The 19,881-nt window shown below is 36.7% G+C and overlaps 1 protein-coding gene across 4 annotated transcripts in view; it reads left to right on the forward strand.

The window, feature by feature from the left end:
- Jade3 (jade family PHD finger 3) overlaps positions 1-19,881 on the forward strand; it is a 149,709-nt gene that overhangs the window by 111,527 nt on the left and 18,301 nt on the right. For all 4 annotated transcript variants that reach the window (XM_085684613.2, XM_085684614.2, XM_048461457.3 and 1 more), the window contains 3 exons: positions 2,034-2,245; positions 9,135-9,302; positions 13,799-13,915. In XM_085684613.2, coding sequence (XP_085540739.1) covers positions 2,034-2,245; positions 9,135-9,302; positions 13,799-13,915 — 497 coding nt within the window. The remainder of the gene's footprint in view (positions 1-2,033; positions 2,246-9,134; positions 9,303-13,798; positions 13,916-19,881) is intronic.

Consider the following 19,881-nt stretch of genomic DNA (forward strand, 5'->3'; position numbering starts at 1 on the left):
GCCAGAAGACAGCATCAAATCCCTTGAAACTGGAATTACAGATGGTTGCAATCCACCATGTAGGTACTGGTACTTGAGCCTAAGTCCTCTAGAAGAACAAGTGCTCCAGAGTTTTTGAGGAGGATTGCCTTGTGTTGGATTTTTCCTTAGGAAGAATGATGTTATAGTCACACGTTTTAGAGCTTAAAATAAACTTTTAAAAATATTAAATTAAGCGTTTTTGCTCAAATTAAAGAATTTAAAATGTGTATGCTGGTTATATATGGGTACAATACTAACCAATGAGCAAACATCCCATCCTTACAAGTTAATGAATTTAGTATTATCATTTTATAGATAAAAACAGTAAGATAACAAAGTTTGCATAACTAATAGAAGACAAAGTTGGAATTTGAATCCAAGTTTTTATAACTAGACTCTACAACTCTGCTTTTTAAAATTAGTTTACAAAGTAACAAGTTTATTACATTAAAATTTGGTTTACCCAGTCCTCAGTCCCTCATCTCCCCACTTCCCATACCTGCTTAAACCCTTATATTTTTGGTATTCCCCCTTGTGTTTTCAAATCACATGTTCCCACCCATCTTTCTAAATTAGCGCCTCTTTTTTCTCCTGTCATAGGTCCCTTTCTATTTTTCGGAACTATTTTCCTGAACTCTATACATAATATTCATATTTTCCTGAACTCTATTCATAATCATTTTTACACAAATATAAATATATTAGAATTAGACTATAGGTTCCACATAGGAGTGAAAACATGGTGCTTATCTTTCTGAGACCATGTTACCACACACAATATATTTTCCAGTTATTTCTGCTTTCCTGTGAATTTCATTTTTTCTTTATGAATTGATAAAGTTCTATTATATACTATATTTTCATTATCCAGTTATCAATTGGGAATTTGTTTGGGCTGATTCCATTTCCTTGCTATTGTCAATAGAGCAACAGTAAAAAACATGGATATGCAAATATCTGTGTGACGGGATATAGAATTCTTTGAGTATATATCCAGACTAGACACTATATGCTTTGTTCCTACATATCTATATGTGTATTTAATGTATACATATGTGTATGTAAGTGTATGTGTGTGTATATGATATGTCTAGGCTGAAAATAAGCCAGAGAAAATCTTTGCTTCATAAGTAAATAAAATTTTAAAACGTAATTCATACATATTTTAAAGTTCTTTAGATGTCTTACATTAAAAATATTGTTGGATAAATTTATCTTGGATCATTTTGAATATTATTCCTTAGTTTCTAAGAGTAACTAAATAATTTTCAAAAAATCACTGGTCCTCTTAAGAAGAAAAATACTTAATTTTTACCAGTATCAGCCCTATGAGTCTTTCAGTTGGGTTAAATGTAGAGAGTGAGGAGAAAAATAAGCATATTAAAAAGAAAAAGGAATCAGGAAGAAAAAGGGTAATTTCAGAATTACATTTAAATCTTTGTGAATGTTAGGAGGTTTCTATTATTGCTTGTTATTGAAAAATATTTGATTTTTTTAAATCAGGTTTGAAAAACAGTATTTCATATACATATCCATATATGCATATTACCTAGAATTTTCTTTTATGGGTTAATACATTATCAAATGAAAAATTCTTGGCATAACCACTATGTGTATGTGTGTGGAGGAGAATTTTTGAGAGTTGATTCATTGTTGCCATCATGAGGTTTCCAGGGATTAAAATCAAGTCATCAGACTTAGCAGCAAGTGCCTTTACCCACTGAGTCATCTCACTAGCCCCTGACTAGGATTTAGTAAAAAATGTAAGCGTCTGTAAATTTTTAAGAACATGTGTCGTGATGTATTTCTTCATTAATGCATTAAACACTAATTTTATTATACTCGATGTTAGAATTTCTCTAGTTAAAAAAAATTCCTTGAAATCTGGTTGTTTTAGAACAGAAAAAGAAGAAGATGGCTTTGTCTCTTAGCATCCTACCTACCCCTGCAGTTGATGATTTGGGAATGACAACTGACAGAAGTGTTGAGTTATTGTTTTTATTTTTATGCAGGTTATGGGCCAATTGATGAGACGCTTATGGAAAAAACAATAGAAGTTCTAGAACGCCACTGCCATGAAAATATGAACCATGCTATTGAGACAGAAGAAGGGCTAGGAATAGAATATGATGAAGATGTGATCTGTGATGTGTGCCGGTCTCCAGACAGTGAAGAAGGGAATGATATGGTATTCTGTGATAAGTGTAACGTCTGTGTGCATCAGGTTAGTGGAAATGGAGACTGCCCAAGGTCAACATATTAGTGTTAAAGTCAAAAGACAACTTTTAGGAGTTGATTCTTCTAGTATTGGAGTTCAGAAGTTTAAACTAAAATCATCAGGCTTAGTCCAAGTGCCCTTAATCTGATATCTCATTGCTCCAATAGTCAACATTTTTGAAGCTCAGTGATTATTATTTCTAACACTCATATCTGAGCAATGTCTTATATTTAAAGGTGAAAATCAAAATTAGGTTCTGCTGTTCTTCAGTACTTCTCTACAAACACTGCTCGTGGTCCCTAAGCTGCTTTACCTACTAATATTCCCCCAAGAGGCTAAACCTAGGCCTTTATTGTGTCATTTCATGTCTGGACCATTGAGATTTTTCTCATTTGATTCACTCAGGAAGTCCCTATGCTTCTTGCCTCATCTACATTGGAGATTTTCCTCTGCCTTAGAACTTAAGGCATCATCACTGACCCATTATCAATTATATATATATATGTTTTTATATATATTGCAAGATTTCTTATTTTAATACCAAAGACCCTCCCTATTCCCAGAAACCTAGGTCAACCCTACTTTTAGAGACCACAGTATTCTAGGACTGACTGTCTTAACATCTTATTATTACAAGCAATGTAAGGAAAGGTTAAATGACTTTACCCAAGTTAGTTGACATTTGATCTGTCACACTGTCATATTAGTAATGTTAGCTTTAATGATATCAACACTTATTTCAACTCTTACCCATATCCTATGCTCTGTTCTGTGGTGAAACAAGGTCACTTGAGGTACAGTGATGAATATTGCTAACACTATCCTATCTTCATTTTATAGCCATGTCTGAATTTAAAAATATCTTCTGAGAGAGAGATACAGGTGGTTCAGTTGGTGAAGTACTTGATGCCAAAGCATGAGAACCTGAGTTTCCACAACACACGTAAAGAACTAAGTTACAGGGGCACACATGGAGAGGCAGAGATAGGATCCCTGGTACTTGCTGGCCTGCCAATCTAGCTGAATCAAATTCTTAAGTCCTTTGTGAGACTCTGGTTCAAGAAACAAGGTGGAGGGCAATTGAGGAAGACACTCACACACACACACACACACACACACACACACACACACACGAGAATACCCATACACAATCTTGTCTCCTACCTTAGGTTATCAAAGTGTACATATCTTCCAAGATGTAGTTCAATTCAATTCTTGACTTCTTCTACCTAACTAAATTTTTAATCTTCTGAACATGTTGTATATTTTATTCATATTATTAGTTATGTAACAAATACTGTAAATACACTAAGCACCATCTGTGAGCCAGAATCATGCTGCATTATAGTGACACAGTGATGAAGAACCAGATATACTCTCTGCACCTTCCCCCCAGGAAAACTACAGTATAATGATTAAAAAGAAACTACCAGTTTACCAGAGTGCCAGGTGATTTTTGGTTTTGGTTTTTTTGTTTTTGTTTTTCAAGACAGGGTTTCTCTGTAGCTTTGAAGCCTGTCCTGGAACTCACTCTGTAGACCAGGCTGGCCTCACATTCACAGAAATCTGCCTGTCTCTGCCTCCTGAGAGCTGGGATTAAAGGCATGTGCCACCACCACCTCTCCACCAGCTGATTTTGTAGATTATAAATCCATGTGAAAATGCATGCATGAAAGAGATAAAAATTAAAGAACAGCTTCCAGTAAGTGGCACTCATGCTGGATGTAAAAATGTATGTCAATTAAACCAGAGAGGTCTGTTCAGTCAGAAGAGAATATGTTCATAGCAAGTAGTCAAAGTGGACAAAATATTTTGGAAGCATCTAAAAGTACTTTAAGAATAGAGAAGTGGAGTAGGAAAAGCCTCCTAGGGGTATGGAAGGGGAAAAGTCACACATGTGAAGAATCTTCTGACAAACTAATAAAGTTCTGATTTATTCTATCAACCCTAAAAGGATATTTGTATTCTAGAAAGAACATTTTGGCCAGAAACTACTATAATGATGAGCCTACATAACGTAGGAGATAGAAAACAACCAGGACTTCTCTGGGCTGCCTAACCTTAACCTTCAGTATCATAGGAGGAACTCAGAATATTTTGTCACCAGTTATCTTAATCACTGTTCTATTGTTGTGAAGAGAGACTGCTGCAGGAGCTCCTTCTGCTCCTTCAGCCAATAGCCGCTGAGATACCAGCCCATTTGGTGGTCTCTCTCTCTTTAAAAAAGCAGCGTCTGTCCTCCATTCTCTCTCTGGCTTCCGGCTCCTAGCCTCCTTTCCTGATCGCACAGAGGGGCTGTTGTCTGGAATGGTAGCAAAGCAACTATTATGAAAGAAAGCATTTAATTGCTTGCAGTTTCAGAGGTTTAGTCTGTTATCACCATGGAGCCTCATCTTGATCCACAAGCAAAGACAGAGACAGACAGGCTGACTGACTGACTGACTGAATGACTGACTCTGGCTTGGCATGGGCTTTTGAAACCTCAAAGCCCACCCTAGTGACACACTTCTCCAACAAGGCCACAGTTCCTAATCTTATCCTTTTAAATAATACTACTCCCTAGTGACTAAATACTCAAATATGTGAACCTATGGGAACTATTATTATTCAGACCACAACACCAATTTAGCCTTTTTCTTCATTTACTTCTATATTTAAAATAGTAAACTTAGAAGTTTTATTTTCATTGTATCAATTATTGACATTTGTATTACATTTTCAGTGGAAATAAAATCTTTATGACTTAATTATGAACTTAAAGTATCTGATAATGCAGATCCATAGATCCCCTCATATAGTTAATTTCAAAATTAGAAATCTCTGAAGATTTCACTTTTAGTCGAATTCTGAACCAGAACTAATTTGCAGACAATATCAGAACTTTACTAATATATGAGGCTGTTTATAGCCTTTTTTTGTTACAGTTACATTTTTGTTATAAATGCAGAAATGAGAAACATTTGTTAAATATGCTCTTACAGAGAAATGCAAGAATGCTGAAAATACTTTGGTAATAGTTAGCAAGGAAAAATAAACTCGTTAAATTTAGAAAATGGTTTAGAAACACATTCATTAAATCCGTGTTTATAGCCTTTACCCATTTTATGTAAACACTCATTTTTAGAAAAATACTAGCATATTATATTATATGGTATTGTCCCTGATACCACTTGACTTATATACCGTATATAACTTTTCTAAGATCTAAACAGTTCTGAATTTTATAATGTTTCTTATCAAAAAGGTTTCAGATAATTATTGAATATATAGTAGACTTGAAGGGAATAAGACAGAAGTCATCTGTATTGATTTTCTACGTTTGTCTTTTATAATTAGGACAAAGTATTAAAGAATTATTTTCAAGTTCTTTTACTAATAGAATTAGTTGTAACATAATTCCCCCCAAGAATATGGCATTTGTTTTAGAAACACACCAAGTCACTATAAATGATAATCCTCTCACATGTTGGCAATAATGGCTGACTGGGCCTTACAGACAATAAAGTGATATATCTGAATGCTGGGAATATATGACATTTCATGAAAAGAGCTTCTTCCAATCTAGGCATGGCAGTACACTTGAGGCATGAGATTTGTGAGTTTGGTGAGCTACATAACCAAGTCCCAGGAGATAGACATATACATATACACACACACACACACACACACACACACACACACACACGCACACACACACAAACTATATTAATTACAATACTGTTTGGCCTATTAACTCAGGCTTTTTATTAACTAATTCCTACATCTCAAATTAACCTGTTTCTATTATATTTTACCACGAGGCTTATGGTTTATTACCTCTTGCTTCTTGGACAGCTACATGGTATCTTCTTGACTCCGCCTACTCTCTTTCTATATCGCTGTTTAGATTTCCCACCTGGCTTTATTCTGCTTAGCCATTGGCTGAAGCAGCTTTATTCATAATTCACCAATAAAAGCAACACATATACAAAAAGACTTTCCTCATCATGTATGCATAATGTCTCAAAAAACAGGAAGCATATGAGTAAGATACTGAGATTTGTATAAAGTGGCTGTAATTACTTGGATGATAAATAACTACTTAGGTTAGAGCCCCCTCTGTTGACTATAAAGTCACTTAAATAATAATTTAGAATATTTGTTTACTTTATAAAAGAATAGTAGCATATTGGCATCTGGATTTATTAAACATAATTCACCTTATTTGTTCCACCACATCCTGTTCAGGGTTTGTTCTTCAGTGACAATAATGCATTATTTTAGAAGTTTGTATCAATAGACTTTAGATTTTAACATCATACAAGTTAATTTTTTTTCTCTAAAAATGTGAAAGTTAATTTAAAAGCATTTTAAGTCGTTTTGTGTTTATTTATTTCTACTTAGTATAAATATTGAATACTGAGATTGAGATTGGGTTAAGTTTAGCTAATAGCACATACTGTAGTTTTTATACATGTATAAATATAGTTGACACTGTCTCTGACATTCTGAAATTATCCTTAATATGTATTAGCAAACTTATGCTTTTTTCTCAAAAGAATTTACAACCTTCATCATTTGTGATCCATAAAATGTTGAGAATCACTATGATATATTAGCTTTTATGATCTTATGACTATTATATTTATAAAGAAGCTCACTCGAATCACTATGATATATAAGCTTTTATGATCTTATGACTATTATATTTATAAAGAAGCTCACTCAAATCACTATGATATATAAGCTTTTATGATCTTATGACTATTATATTTATAAAGAAGCTCACTCGAATCACTGTGATATATAAGCTTTTATGATCTTATGACTATTATATTTATAAAGAAGCTCACTCAAATCACTATGATATATAAGCTTTTATGATCTTATGACTATTATATTTATAAAGAAGCTCACTCTGAAAATTATTTTGTGTTCCATAGAATGACTAAGAGCATTCTTAGAACTATCCACTGACCTCAAACAGACTCCAATTTGGGGTGGAATTACTTTTGTCATTCTCTGGCAACATTATAGGCCTCAGAGAAAAAGGGTTTCAACAATAGGAACCTTATAAAATGATGCCCTGCTCACATGAAAGCAGCCTAGTTGAAGTCTAACCTAAGTTGAAAGTCCAGCTTGGGTTCTTGAGCCAAGTCATTAATAATTTGTTCTCACAACACACCTATTTAAGCTAAGCAGGGGGAGGGACACTTGATATAAATCAATGATAAGAGCTATGCCTAGTAACCTTCCATTCTCACTAAGGTTATGAAGCACAAGAACAAAACTAGGAGAGTAGAATACAGATGCTGTGTAATTGATGAGGGAAAATCACATGAAGTAGAGGATGAGAGTCAGTCAGTAGGGTAGATACAAGACACATGGGCATGAGAACTAGAGTGGACAGTTATGGAGAAAGCCAAGAAACCTGCCTCTGCAAAATAGATGCCATGTGTTTAACTATGATGGGAGGTAAGAAGAAATGGTAAGGTGAGAGGAGGTTACAAACTTCAGATCAGAGAACAGCAAATCTATTTAAAAGGTCAGAAATACTTTAGACTTTTCCAGCTACATGTGGTCTCTATTGTGTGTTTTTTCCTTTTCCTCTTACAACTCATTAAAAATGTGAAAAAACATTCTCTGTGTATTAACCTTATAAAACAGGTCTAACAAGTAGTAACCAACACCTAATTTAGGTGATGGTGGGCAAATGAGATAAGAATGGGAGAAATCCCTGGAGGATTTACTGCTGTGCTTGATTTTACTGAGAATAATCTAATAACTTAATAGAGTAAGGGTTAAAGGTGTGAAGAATGAATAAACAAATTTAGAAATAAATCTATCCTAAAATAATGTGACAAGGAGTTGAATGGAGCAGTAGTAGTGAGGATGGGTATGGAAAGGAAGTTCAGCCTCAGTGTAAGAAGCAAGTACCAGGGACCAATGGATGAAAGTAAGTGGGTAATAAAAGTCCAGGAATTGGTCTGAAAGGTGGAAAAGAAAGCATGGTATGAAGTGGAAAGGAGATTGGAAATGGATGATAGTAACTCTTAATGAATCGCACCTAAGGGTGAATCTCTTAGAACCCACAAATTTTGGAACTGCTAGGGTGAATCAGTTGATATTCTGTATATTTAGCCATGTGAAGAACCTAGAGGCACCTGATTTTCTTCAGAAATAGATTAGAGCAATTAAGAGGGGAACTGAACAGAATTGAAGATGGGGGATCTAGAATAATTTCAAGTAATCTTCCACCTCCCTGAGTTGTTCATATATTTTCCAATATCATTACATAAAGAATTAAAAAGGCTCTCCGAACTTATTATGGATCATTGTGATTCAATTCACAAGTCTCCTGGTTCAACCTAAACAAATAATTTCTGCAATTTGCTGAATGTTTTTTACATACCAGGTCATATTGGACTCTTTATAAACATTAGCTGATTTGTATTCATATAGTTCACTATTTTTGATCGCCTTTTTTCTTGATCACAATAGTACATGACATGTTGAAGTTACTCCAGTACTGATTTGATGACCTGTTACAATATATAAACATTGAAGACAATTTGGAAAACAGGAAAAAAAATCCATTTTCAATATTTTTTTTAAATAAAAATGTCTGTAACCCAACTCTCTGTTAATAATTGGCTAACTTTGGGATGAATCTCCACCTTGTCTTTTTCTATCTTCCTTCAAGTTAGTTCTCATAGATAGGCATGCTAATCTTAGTTTAGATGCTGCTACATTGGTTTTTAGTGTTTAAAAATTGCTAAATCCCAGATATGAACTTCTTCAGCTAGATTTGTCTTTATCCCCAAAACAGAGAATATTTTCTTAACTGTGTCAAAATTGGTGTTAGTGCTAATACAGATACACTGACCATTCTTCCCTCTCTTCCTCATGCCTACAGGCTTGCTATGGCATCCTTAAGATTCCAGAAGGCAGCTGGCTGTGCCGTTCCTGTGTCCTGGGCATTTATCCACAATGTGTTTTGTGTCCTAAGAAAGGTGGAGCCATGAAGACCACTAGGACAGGGACTAAATGGGCCCATGTCAGTTGTGCCCTGTGGATTCCAGAAGTAAGAAACCATCTGAATCTGGGAGCATTTACTCCAGGTTGCCCTACTTCCCATGATGTTTAGACAGACAGATACTTGTCATGGAAATGCTTCCTGTTCACCTATATTTCTGAGATTTCTGTGCTACCTCAGATCTTCTTGGACACAAGTGTGCATTTTAGCCCAAAGTTATGTATTTGTGAGTGGTACTTCCAGTGGTGTTTGATAAATTTGTTTGAGAGAAGAGACATAAAAGACCAGAGTGTGGGAGATGGAGATGGCATAGCTGTTAGGAGCTCACAGTGCTCTTATAGAGGATCTGAGTTCAGCTCCAGTACCATGTCAAGCAGTTCACAACTGACTGCCTTTAATTCTGCTTCCCAGGGAATTGATGACCTGTGGTCTCCAGAGATACCTGTAGACATATACACATATAGTAATATTTTCATAAACAAATATTTTTAAACTATTTACTATTTTTAAAATAAGCAAACTACTTTTAAAAAAAAGACAAAGTGTGAGAAACATTTTTCAAGTAACCTTTACCTTACTTTAAAATACCTGTAGCCCCAGCCAGGCAGTGGTGGTTTACACCTTTAATCCCAGCACTCGGGAGGCAGAGGCAGGCAGATCTTTATGAGTTCGAGGCCAGCCTGGTCTACAGAGCTAGTTCTAGAACAGGTCCCAAAGCTACAGAGAAACCCTGTCTCAAAAAACAAACAAACAAAAATACCTATAGCCACAAATCAGTCTAAGACATGAAATGCCACAGAACTATACTAATAGCATTCTGGAAGGCTCCCTCATATCCCCTTGTTTCCTGGGAATAATAACCATTTTGATTTTGATCAGCTATAGATAAGTTTTATATATTTTTAAGTTTCATGTAAAAGGAATTCATACAGTAAGTATTATTTTCTGTCTGGCTAGCACTCCATGTTGTAATATGTATCAGTAGTTCATCAATTTACATTGCTAGGTAGTTTACCATTTTATGGATATACTGTTTATTCATTCTGATATTGTTCATTAACTTAATTAAAACATGGCTTCTAAACTAAGCATGGTAGTACATTCCTTTTATCCCTATACTTGGGAGATTAAGATCTAGAAGCCAGCTTGGAACTGTCTAGTGAGCTCAAAGCCAACCTACATACTTAGACCCTGTAAATATACAAACAAACAAACAAAACCCACAGATTTGGGCTAGGCTGTAGCTAGTGGTAGAGTATTTGCCTAATATGAACAAAGCAGCTCTCTAGTACCAAAAAATTAAATTAAAAAAGGTTGAAGCCTGTCCTGGTACATATGCCTGTAAACCTTCATCTTTGGTTGGAAAGGCAGGAAAGTCAAAAGTTCAAAGCCTGGGCTGCATGGTAAACTCAAGAGTACCTAAGCTATAGTGAGACCTTTTCTCAAACAGAGAAAAAAACAAGAGCTAGGGAATGTAGCTCGGAGGTAGAGCACTTGCTTAGCATGTGCAAAAGCCTGGACATGATCCCTAGTACCACACACATAAAAGTAAAACAAATCACCTATAATCCTAACACTCAAAAGGCTGGAATAAGAAGGTCATGAGTTAAGGGCCACCCTGAGTTACATAGATGCCATCTCAAAAATAAAAATACTAAAACTTTTAGCCAGTCAGTAGTGGCTCACGCCTTTAATCCTAGTACTTGGGAGGCAGAGGCAGGTGGATCTCTGTGAGTTCAAGGCCAGCCTGGTCTACAGAGTGAGTGCCAGGACAACTAGAATTGTTACACAGAGAAACCCTGTTCTGAAAGAAAAAAAAAAACTTTAACAGATATTAACCTTCTATTAGGGCTTCTAATTCTTTTTTTTCAAAGTTTATTAAATTATGAAAGTTTCTATTTCCACCCCTCCTCCCAACACCCTCCCACTCCCCCACTCCCCCTCCTCCTCCCTCTCCATCCCTAAGAGCAGTCAGGGCTTCCAGCCCTGTGGGAAGTTCAAGTTCCTCCCCCCTCCTTCCAGGTCCAGGCAGGTGAGTATCCAACCAGACTGGATCCCAAAAATCCAGTATATGCAGAGGAAACAAGTCCCAGTGTCATTGTCAGTGGCTTTTCAGAAAGGCTCCGGGCCAGCCACATTCAGAGAATCCGGCCACATTCAGAAAATCTGGTTGGATCACGTGCTCGTTCAGTCCCAGTCCAACTGGCCTTGGTGAACTCTCATTAGATCAGTCCCCTTGTATCAGTGAGTGATCGCACCCCTCGTGGTCCTGAGATTTTTTTCATGTTCTTCCTCCTTCTGCCCCTCATTTGGACCATGGGGGGCTCAGTCCGGTGCTCCAATGTGGGTCTCCGTCTGTATCGCTATCCATCATCGGATGAAGGAACTATGGTGATAAGCAAAATCTTCATCAGTATGGTTATAGGCCAAGGCCGGTTCAGGCACCCTCTCCTCTGTCCAGAGAACAATCTGGGGATCTCTTCTTGGACCTGGGATCCCATTTATAATCAAGTCTCTTGTAAACCCTAAAATGACTCCCTTAGTTGAGATATATTCTTCCCTGATCCCATATCCATCCTTCCTCCCTCCCCCATCTCAGTCCCCCGAGTTTTCCCCATTCCTCCCCTACTCCCTTCTCTCTAACCCTCTCCCCTTCCAATAACCCTCCCACCCACCCCCATGCACCCGAGGTTACCTGGGACTCTTGTCTATTTCCAATCTCCAGGAGGATAAGTACATGATTTTCTTCAGGTTCACCTTCTTATTTAGCTTCTCTAGGATCTCGAATAATAGGCTCAAGGATCTTTAATTATGGCTAGAATCCACTTATGAGTGAATACATACCATATTCCTCTTTTTGGGTCTGGCTTACCTGACTCAGTAAAGCGTTTTCTTTTTTTTCTTTCTTTCTTTTTTTTTTTTTTTGATGTCTAGTTTCTTGAGTTCTTTATATATTTTGGAAATTAGCCCTCGGTGTGGTGTGGTGTTGCCAATTCTCAATAAAATACTGGCAAACCAAATCCAAGAACACATTAGAAAAATTATCCATTATGATCAAGTAGGCTTCATTCCAGAGATGCAGGGCTGGTTCAACATACGCAAATCCATCAATGTAATCCATCATATAAATAAACTGAAAGAAAAACCATATGATCATCTCATTAGATGCTGAAAAAGCATTTGACAAAATCCAACATCCCTTTATGATAAAGGGCTTCTAATTCTTGATTTCTAGATTTTGGATTATTAAAGATCTCTCTTTCCTGATCTGGATAAAACTTGTACTAGATGAATCATCTTAGTTTGATAGTTATTCACTGTTTAAAACCTGTTTTTCTTTCTGGTGCTAGAGAGATGGTCCAGGGATTAAGAGCATTGGCTACTTTTCCAGAAGACCTAGGTTCAAATCCCAGCACCCATATAGTGGCTTATAACCATTTGTAACTCCATTCCCAGAGAATCCAATACTTTGTTTCTGACCTTTGTGGACACTACATGCATATGGTGTACAGACATGCATATAGGCAAAACACTCATACACACAAAATAAAACAAAAAATAATAATTATAAAAGTTTATTTCTTGAGTCTGGAGAAATGGCTCAGTGGTTAGGAGCACTGGCTGTGGCTGTAGAAGACCCGGGTTCAAGTCCAAGCACCCATATGGCAGCTCAGAACTATCTGTAACTCCAGTTGCAGGGGATCCATGGCACCAGGCATACATGTGGTGCACATATATATGCATGCAGGCAAAATATACATACAAATAGGATAAATATTTAGAAAACAGTTTATTTCTTTTAAAATGTATAAAGTTATAAAAGAAAAACAAGAACACATTTTTAGCAGTAATTACATGACCCTTTGTTTCCAGATGGAAAAGATTTTTTTCATCTTTTTTTAAAGTATCCCTTTCCTTTCAGCATCCCCAAAGACTTAATTTCACTTTGAAGCTACTTTGGCTGAGAGAGTAGGGTAAGCTGATAATAGTTACATAGTTTTAAAGATTGGGGTTTAGAAGTGATATCATCCTCATTCTTTCTAATTACATGCTGCAGTCTCTTCATTACATAAATTTGCTGCTACTTTCAAACAATATTATCCTGCTTTGTGAACCAAATATAAAGATCTGTCACCGCCTGTCTTTATATTTAGTTGATTAAATGAAATAGCAAGGCATGTGGTACTCTAACATAAGACAGATACTAGATTTTCTAAACTTTATTTCCTTTCCTTAGTAGCTTTCTTTGGTTCCTAAGTAAAGATGGATATATCTTGATTCTTTAAGGTAACCATGCCTACCTAGTCTACACTCGTGCACTCTCATCACATATATGAATTGTTTACATTGCTAGAAGTAACTGAAAGACTGAGCAATGAAAAGAGATCTGTTTTGTTTATTCTTAATTTCATACTAACCTTGGAAGATATGGCTTACCTCATTGTTTTAATGTTCTCAACTTCATATAACATCATTTATAGTTTGTGAAAAGTACTTCTGAGATGCCCTGGTGCTTCTGCCTTATGATGATATTTTATTTGTAGGTCAGCATTGCTTGTCCTGAGAGAATGGAACCTATCACAAAAATCTCCCATATTCCACCTAGCCGGTGGGCCTTAGTTTGCAGCCTGTGCAAATTAAAGACAGGGGCTTGTATTCAGGTAAGTGCCCTGAGAAGTGGTGGAATGATCTAAAACCAAGACCCTTTCATGTGCAGGATGATGTCATTCCACAGACCATGTGTGGAAATCTTTTCAGATGTTGCTTCCGGGCTATTCAGCGTGTTTTGTTGTTGTTGTTCAAAGATTTATTTTTATTTATGTGTATGTGTGTGGGTACCCCCAGAGGCCAGAAGAGAGTGTTGGAGCTCCTGGAACTGGATTTACAGGTTGTGAACCATTTAGCATAGCTGGGAACTTGGATCCTATGAAAGAGCAATAAATGGTTTTAACCACTAAGCCAACTTTCTGACCCTTGGTCTGTTCCTTTTCAACATTCATATTGGTTGTGGGCATAGTGATACACACCTTAGGCCCAGCTACTCAGGAAATTGAGACAGAAGAATCATTTCAGTTCAGGAGTTCAAGGCCAACCTGAAAAAACATAGTGAGACCCTTTCTCAAAATAATACTCGTAGTGGTATTTATGAGTATTTTTTGTGTCAGAGCTCATGAATTAACTGAACTCTGAAGCTGAGTGATTTCATTCTTAGTAGGAATAAGCTATAACTCTAAAGCTATAAGCCTATAACTGTAAGCTGTAAGTCCATGTTCAGTAAATTCATTGTTAATTTAAGATCCAGAATGATTAAATAGATGGCTCTATAAACATTTGGGTGTGGAAAGGTATATTTGAATAGGTAGTCTGGTGACTAGTTTTGAAAATCATTCTCATAGGCTTCTATGTTGCACGTGGCAGTACAAGTAATGTTTTCTAAAGTATCTGAGGTACAGTATCACTTCACTTTCTGTTCCAAACATACTAAGGTGGTACTGCTTGTAAGTGGGAAGGAAGGACTGACCTTCCATTCCATAGTCTTACTGTGTGTAAGCTGCAGACGGTTGAAATTAGATTTTCCTGTACACCTTCAGAGAAAGAAGTCTCTGTAATGTCATAACTTAAGACAATGACTCTAGGTGTTCATTGTTGCTTAGCATGACAGGTTGCAGACTTGTCATCTAACAAATATGAGCACTTGTCATGTTTGTTAAAAATTTCTTTTGGCTGATTTTATTTATCTTAGCTATAACATTTTAGTATTTATAAAGGGAAAATGTCCCCCTATTATTTATGGACTTTGCTGTCTAGTATTATGTCAATTCAACACAAGCGAGGGTTATTTTGGAAATGACTCAACTGAGAAAATGTCCATAAATAGATTGGCATGTAAACTAGCCTGTGATGCATTTTCTTGTTTGATGACTGCTATGAGAGGTTCCAGCCCACCTTGTGTGTGGGGGGAGCTGCCACTCCCAGTCTAGTCTTGAGTACTGTAAGAAAGCAGTTTGAACAAGCCATAAGAAGCAAGGCAGATCTCTTCCAGGGCCTCTGCATCATTTCCTGCCTTGACTTTCTGTCCTGACTTCCCTGGGTTATTCAAGTTGTAAGATGAAATAAATCCTTTTCTCCCCCAAGATACTTTTGGTTATGGTGGATTTTTGGTTTTTGTGAGAATGTTTGTTATTTTGTTTTTCCTGGTTTTTTGTTTTTAGAAATAGGCGCTCTCTGCATAACAGATCTTACTGTCCTGGAACTCGCTTTGTAGACAAGGCTGGCCTCAAACTCACAGAGATCCTCACATTTCTGCCTCCCAAGTGCTGGGATTGTGCATGGACCACTATGCCAGGCCTGGTATTGGTGTTTTATCATAGCAGTAGAAACCCTAAGCCACTAACCTAACACATTGTCTGTTTGTTTAAGTTCTTTCCTATTTGCTCTCCAGATATGAGCCTCTTAAAGGCTAAGATGATACACCATTCCACCATTAGTATTCATTTAGGGTTCATTAAATAAATGCATATATGTTTCCTTGTATCAAATTAATTTATAATACATATATTCCATTAAAATAATATTTTCTATGTGCATTATTTAATAATTTTACAGTGGAGATTGAATTTGTATTCAAAAAATTACCTATTCTCCTCATTATGGTACCCACATTTCCCACTATTTTGCTGTTAAAGATTATTTTGATGCAGTCAGTAATTAGTAACATAGGAAAAAAAACATTGGCCTTAACCTTTGCAGATCTGAGTTTGCATGCAGCCTTAGGCTCCACATTCTGTATTCTATTATATTGTTCATCTATGGGTTTTATTTTCCCTAGTTTTGTTTTACACTTTCCCCACACTTTAACATGGTTAGACATACAGTAAATACTAGATTAATGGGTGGCTAATGGATAAACAGATGAGTAGATGGAACATTCTAAAGGGTTTTTTGGTCTGCAGACCAATGGTTTTTAGTTTTATTTCTTAAAGATCAGATTCTTGGTTTTAGAGAACTCTTACTAATTTGAGGCTATTATGCATTTTTTAGAAAAGATTACACTTTTTATTGATTTTTATTGAGCTCTACATTTTTCTCTGCTCCCCTTGCTTCCTCTCCCCTCCCCCTCAACCCTCTCCCAAGGTCCCCATGCTCCCAATTTACTCAGGAGATGTCTTTTTCTGCTTCCCGTGTAGATTAGATCCATGTATGTCTCACTTAGGGTCCTCATTGTTGTCTAGGTTTTCTGGGATTGTAAAATGCAGGCTGGCTTGCTTTACTTTTATGTTTAAAAACCACTTATGAGTAAGTACATATGATAATTGATTTTCTGGGTCTAGGTTACATCACTCAATATGATGTTTTCTAGCTCCATCCATTTGCCTGTAGATTTTAAGATGTCATTATTTTTTTCTACTGTGAAGTACTCCATTGCATAAATGTATCACATTTTCCTTATCCATTCTTCAGTCGAGGGGCATTTAGGTTGTTTCCAGGTTCTGGCTATGACAAACAATGCTGCTATAAACATAGTTGAGCACATATCCTTGTGGCATGATTGAGCATCCTTTGGGTATATACCCAAAAGTGGTATTACTGGATCTTGAAGTAGGCTGTATCCTAATTTTCTGAGAAATCACCATACTGATAGCCAAAGGGGCTGTACAGGCTTGCACTCCCACCAGCAATGCAGGAGTGTTCCCTTTTATTAGCGAATCAATCCCACACCAGTTAGGTTTTAAAGGGGTATTTATTTTGGGGGATAAAACTTACATACACATAAACCGTCAAGAAAGGAGCCTAGTCGCTGGAGGAGGAGCCAGAACCAAGCGCCGGAACCAAGAGGCCAAGCTGAGGCTTGCTGCTCTTTTTTTAAAGAGAAATATACCACGCCCCAGTGGACTGGTATTTCAGCGGCTATTGGCTGACTGAGCGGAAGGCGCTCCCACAGCACCGTGGGCTCGTACTTCAGCCACTTTTGGCTGAAGGAGTGGAAGGTACTCCCGCAGCACCTTTACCCATAATCTCTCCAGCATAAGTTGTCATCAGTGGTTTTGATCTTGGCCATTCTTACAGGTGTAAGATGGAATCTTAGAGTTGTTTTGATTTACATTTCTCTGATGGCTAAGGATGCTGAACATTTCCTTAAGTGTCTTTCACCCATTTTAGATTCCTCTGTTGAGAGTTCTCTGTTTAGGTCTGTGCCCCATTTTTTTATAGGATTATTTGTTATTTTGATGACCAATTTCTTGATTTAAGTGCATATTTTGAAGATCAGTCTTCTGTGTGATGTGAGGTTGGTGAAGATCTTTTCCCATTCTGTAGGCTGCCATTTTATCTTGTTGACTGCGTCCTTTGCTTTACAGAATCTTTTCAGTTTCAGGAGGTCCCATTTATTAATTGTTTCTCTTGGTGTCTATGCTGATAATACGCATTTTTATTTTTCTGTGATGCTAGGGATTAATCTCAAGATCTTAAGTATGCTGAGCAAATGCTATACCACTGAACTACATCCTTATCACAAACTTTAGTATAAGGAATTTAATACGCTCAACAAATGTATATGCCTAATTGTATACTAGGGTTTACTTTGGGTCTACAACTGTGGAGTTTATATTTTAGTTTGTAAAAGTAGACAGCAATAGATGTTAAATAAAATGTTAGAAGGTAATACCTGCTGTGGAAAAGACTGGAGGTCAGTAAGAAGTTGGGAAGTGTGATGCAGGGAGTGTGAGTTACAAGTTTATGCTGAAGGTTAGAGTAGGACTAACTATGGAGGTAACATTTGAACAAAGACTTCAGTGCAAGACAAAAAAACTATGTAGATGTTTAGGATGAAAGTGTTCCAGGTAGAGGAAACAGCCATTGAAAAAACCATGAGATAAGAGTGTGCCTGGCCTATTTGATCAAAAAGAAAGAATCCAACAAGATGAAAATGGAATGTTTGGGAAAGAAGATCAAAGAAATTATATGGGTCCTTATTGGTTAGAGAAAGGACTGTTAAATTTGTTCTATAAATAGCAAGATAGTAAATATGTTAGACTTCGTAGACCATGTAGTTTCTTGTCACAGCCACTCAACTTTGCAATGCGGCCATAGACAGTATTTAAATAAATAAGAGCCTTTTTGAGCATGAAGGCTTCTGATAATCCTTTAGCAGACACTAGTCTGGGTTCAAGCTAGATGTCTAGGAAGCCCTGAATTTTGCCCAGCTTTCTAGACATACTTGCTCTAATTGCCAGATTTCCCAAATTTCTCTATTCTATATCTTATTTTGAAGTTCCTATTCTATCTAGATCCTGAGGCTTAACCTAGTCTATGAATTGAGACTGTGTCTATGAATTGAAGCTGGTCATGATAGCATGCACCTATAAGCCCTAACATTTGGAAGACTGGGGCAGTAGTACCACCAATTCAGGGCCAACTTAGGCCATATAGTTAGGCCCTGTCTTAAAACACAAGATGGAAGGAAAGAAAAGATACAGGAAAGTGGGGGATGGAAAGGGAAGAAAGGGGAGAGGAGAGAAGAGAAGGAATATACTCTTTGGCGCCAGCCTCACAGGATTTGAAACCTGGTCTTCTTGCTGATTATGTAAGCTTAGAAAAGTTACCTAACATCTCTGGGCTTCAGTTTCCACATCTGTAATTGGAGACAATAATAGTAATTACTTAAGATGGCAGAAAACATAGCATAGTACCTAACAGATAAATATACATGTTAATGGGACAGCTAGTAATTGTATATGCCCATATTATTATTCCCTAGAGTAAATCTGATTATCTGATAAAAATCTCTGACATTCATTTGGCTAGCCAAACTAAATAGAATCATCCAACATTTGTGGCTTGGATTGATGGTAGAGAGATAAGGCCTGTCTGAAGTCACTTACAAGTATACAAAATTTAAATTGGTAAACTAGCATGAGTTTACTGTTAGGCCAATATGAGTTCAATTGTGATGGAAATTAACTTCTAAAAGATAAAATCTTCAAGTGGAGAACTAGTAAATAAGTTTTTTTTCCAGTGACTGTTAAAAGTGATACAATAAGGAAAATGAAATACTAAGATTAAAAGGAAGGTGGAGGAGATAGCTCAGTGGTTAAGTACTTGCTGCACAAGCATGAGAACCTGAATTTGAATCCCCAGCACCTATTTAAAACTAAATGTTTGGCATCATACATCTGTAATCCCAGCACTGGGAGTGATGTGCAGAAGCAAGCAGATCCTGGAATCACTTAACTGGCTAGCCAGTAAGCTGAAATGGTGAGCTTCACATTCAGAAACAGACTTTGTTTCAAATGTAAAGTGGAGAACAATTAAGGAAGCCATCTGACATCAACCTCTAGTCTCCACACATGCACATAACAACATAAAAGAGCACTCCTCCACCCACCTAGGGAAGCATGTCATTGTTTTTTTTTTCTTCACGTATTTCACAATTTGTTAATGGAAGTTGTTCTTGTTCTAAGACTGTTATCATCTCTGCCTTTGGGAGATCAAAACATTTTAAAGGGAAGATAAATGTAAACATGGGCTGGACATGATGTGATACATGCCTGTAATACCAACACTTGGGAGGTAGAGGAATTCAAAGCCAGCTTTGACTATATAGTCAGGCCATCCCATTTTAAAACAA

This window comes from Myodes glareolus, chromosome X, assembly GCF_982192425.1.
Source record: "Myodes glareolus chromosome X, mMyoGla1.1, whole genome shotgun sequence".
NCBI lineage: Eukaryota > Metazoa > Chordata > Mammalia > Rodentia > Cricetidae > Myodes > Myodes glareolus.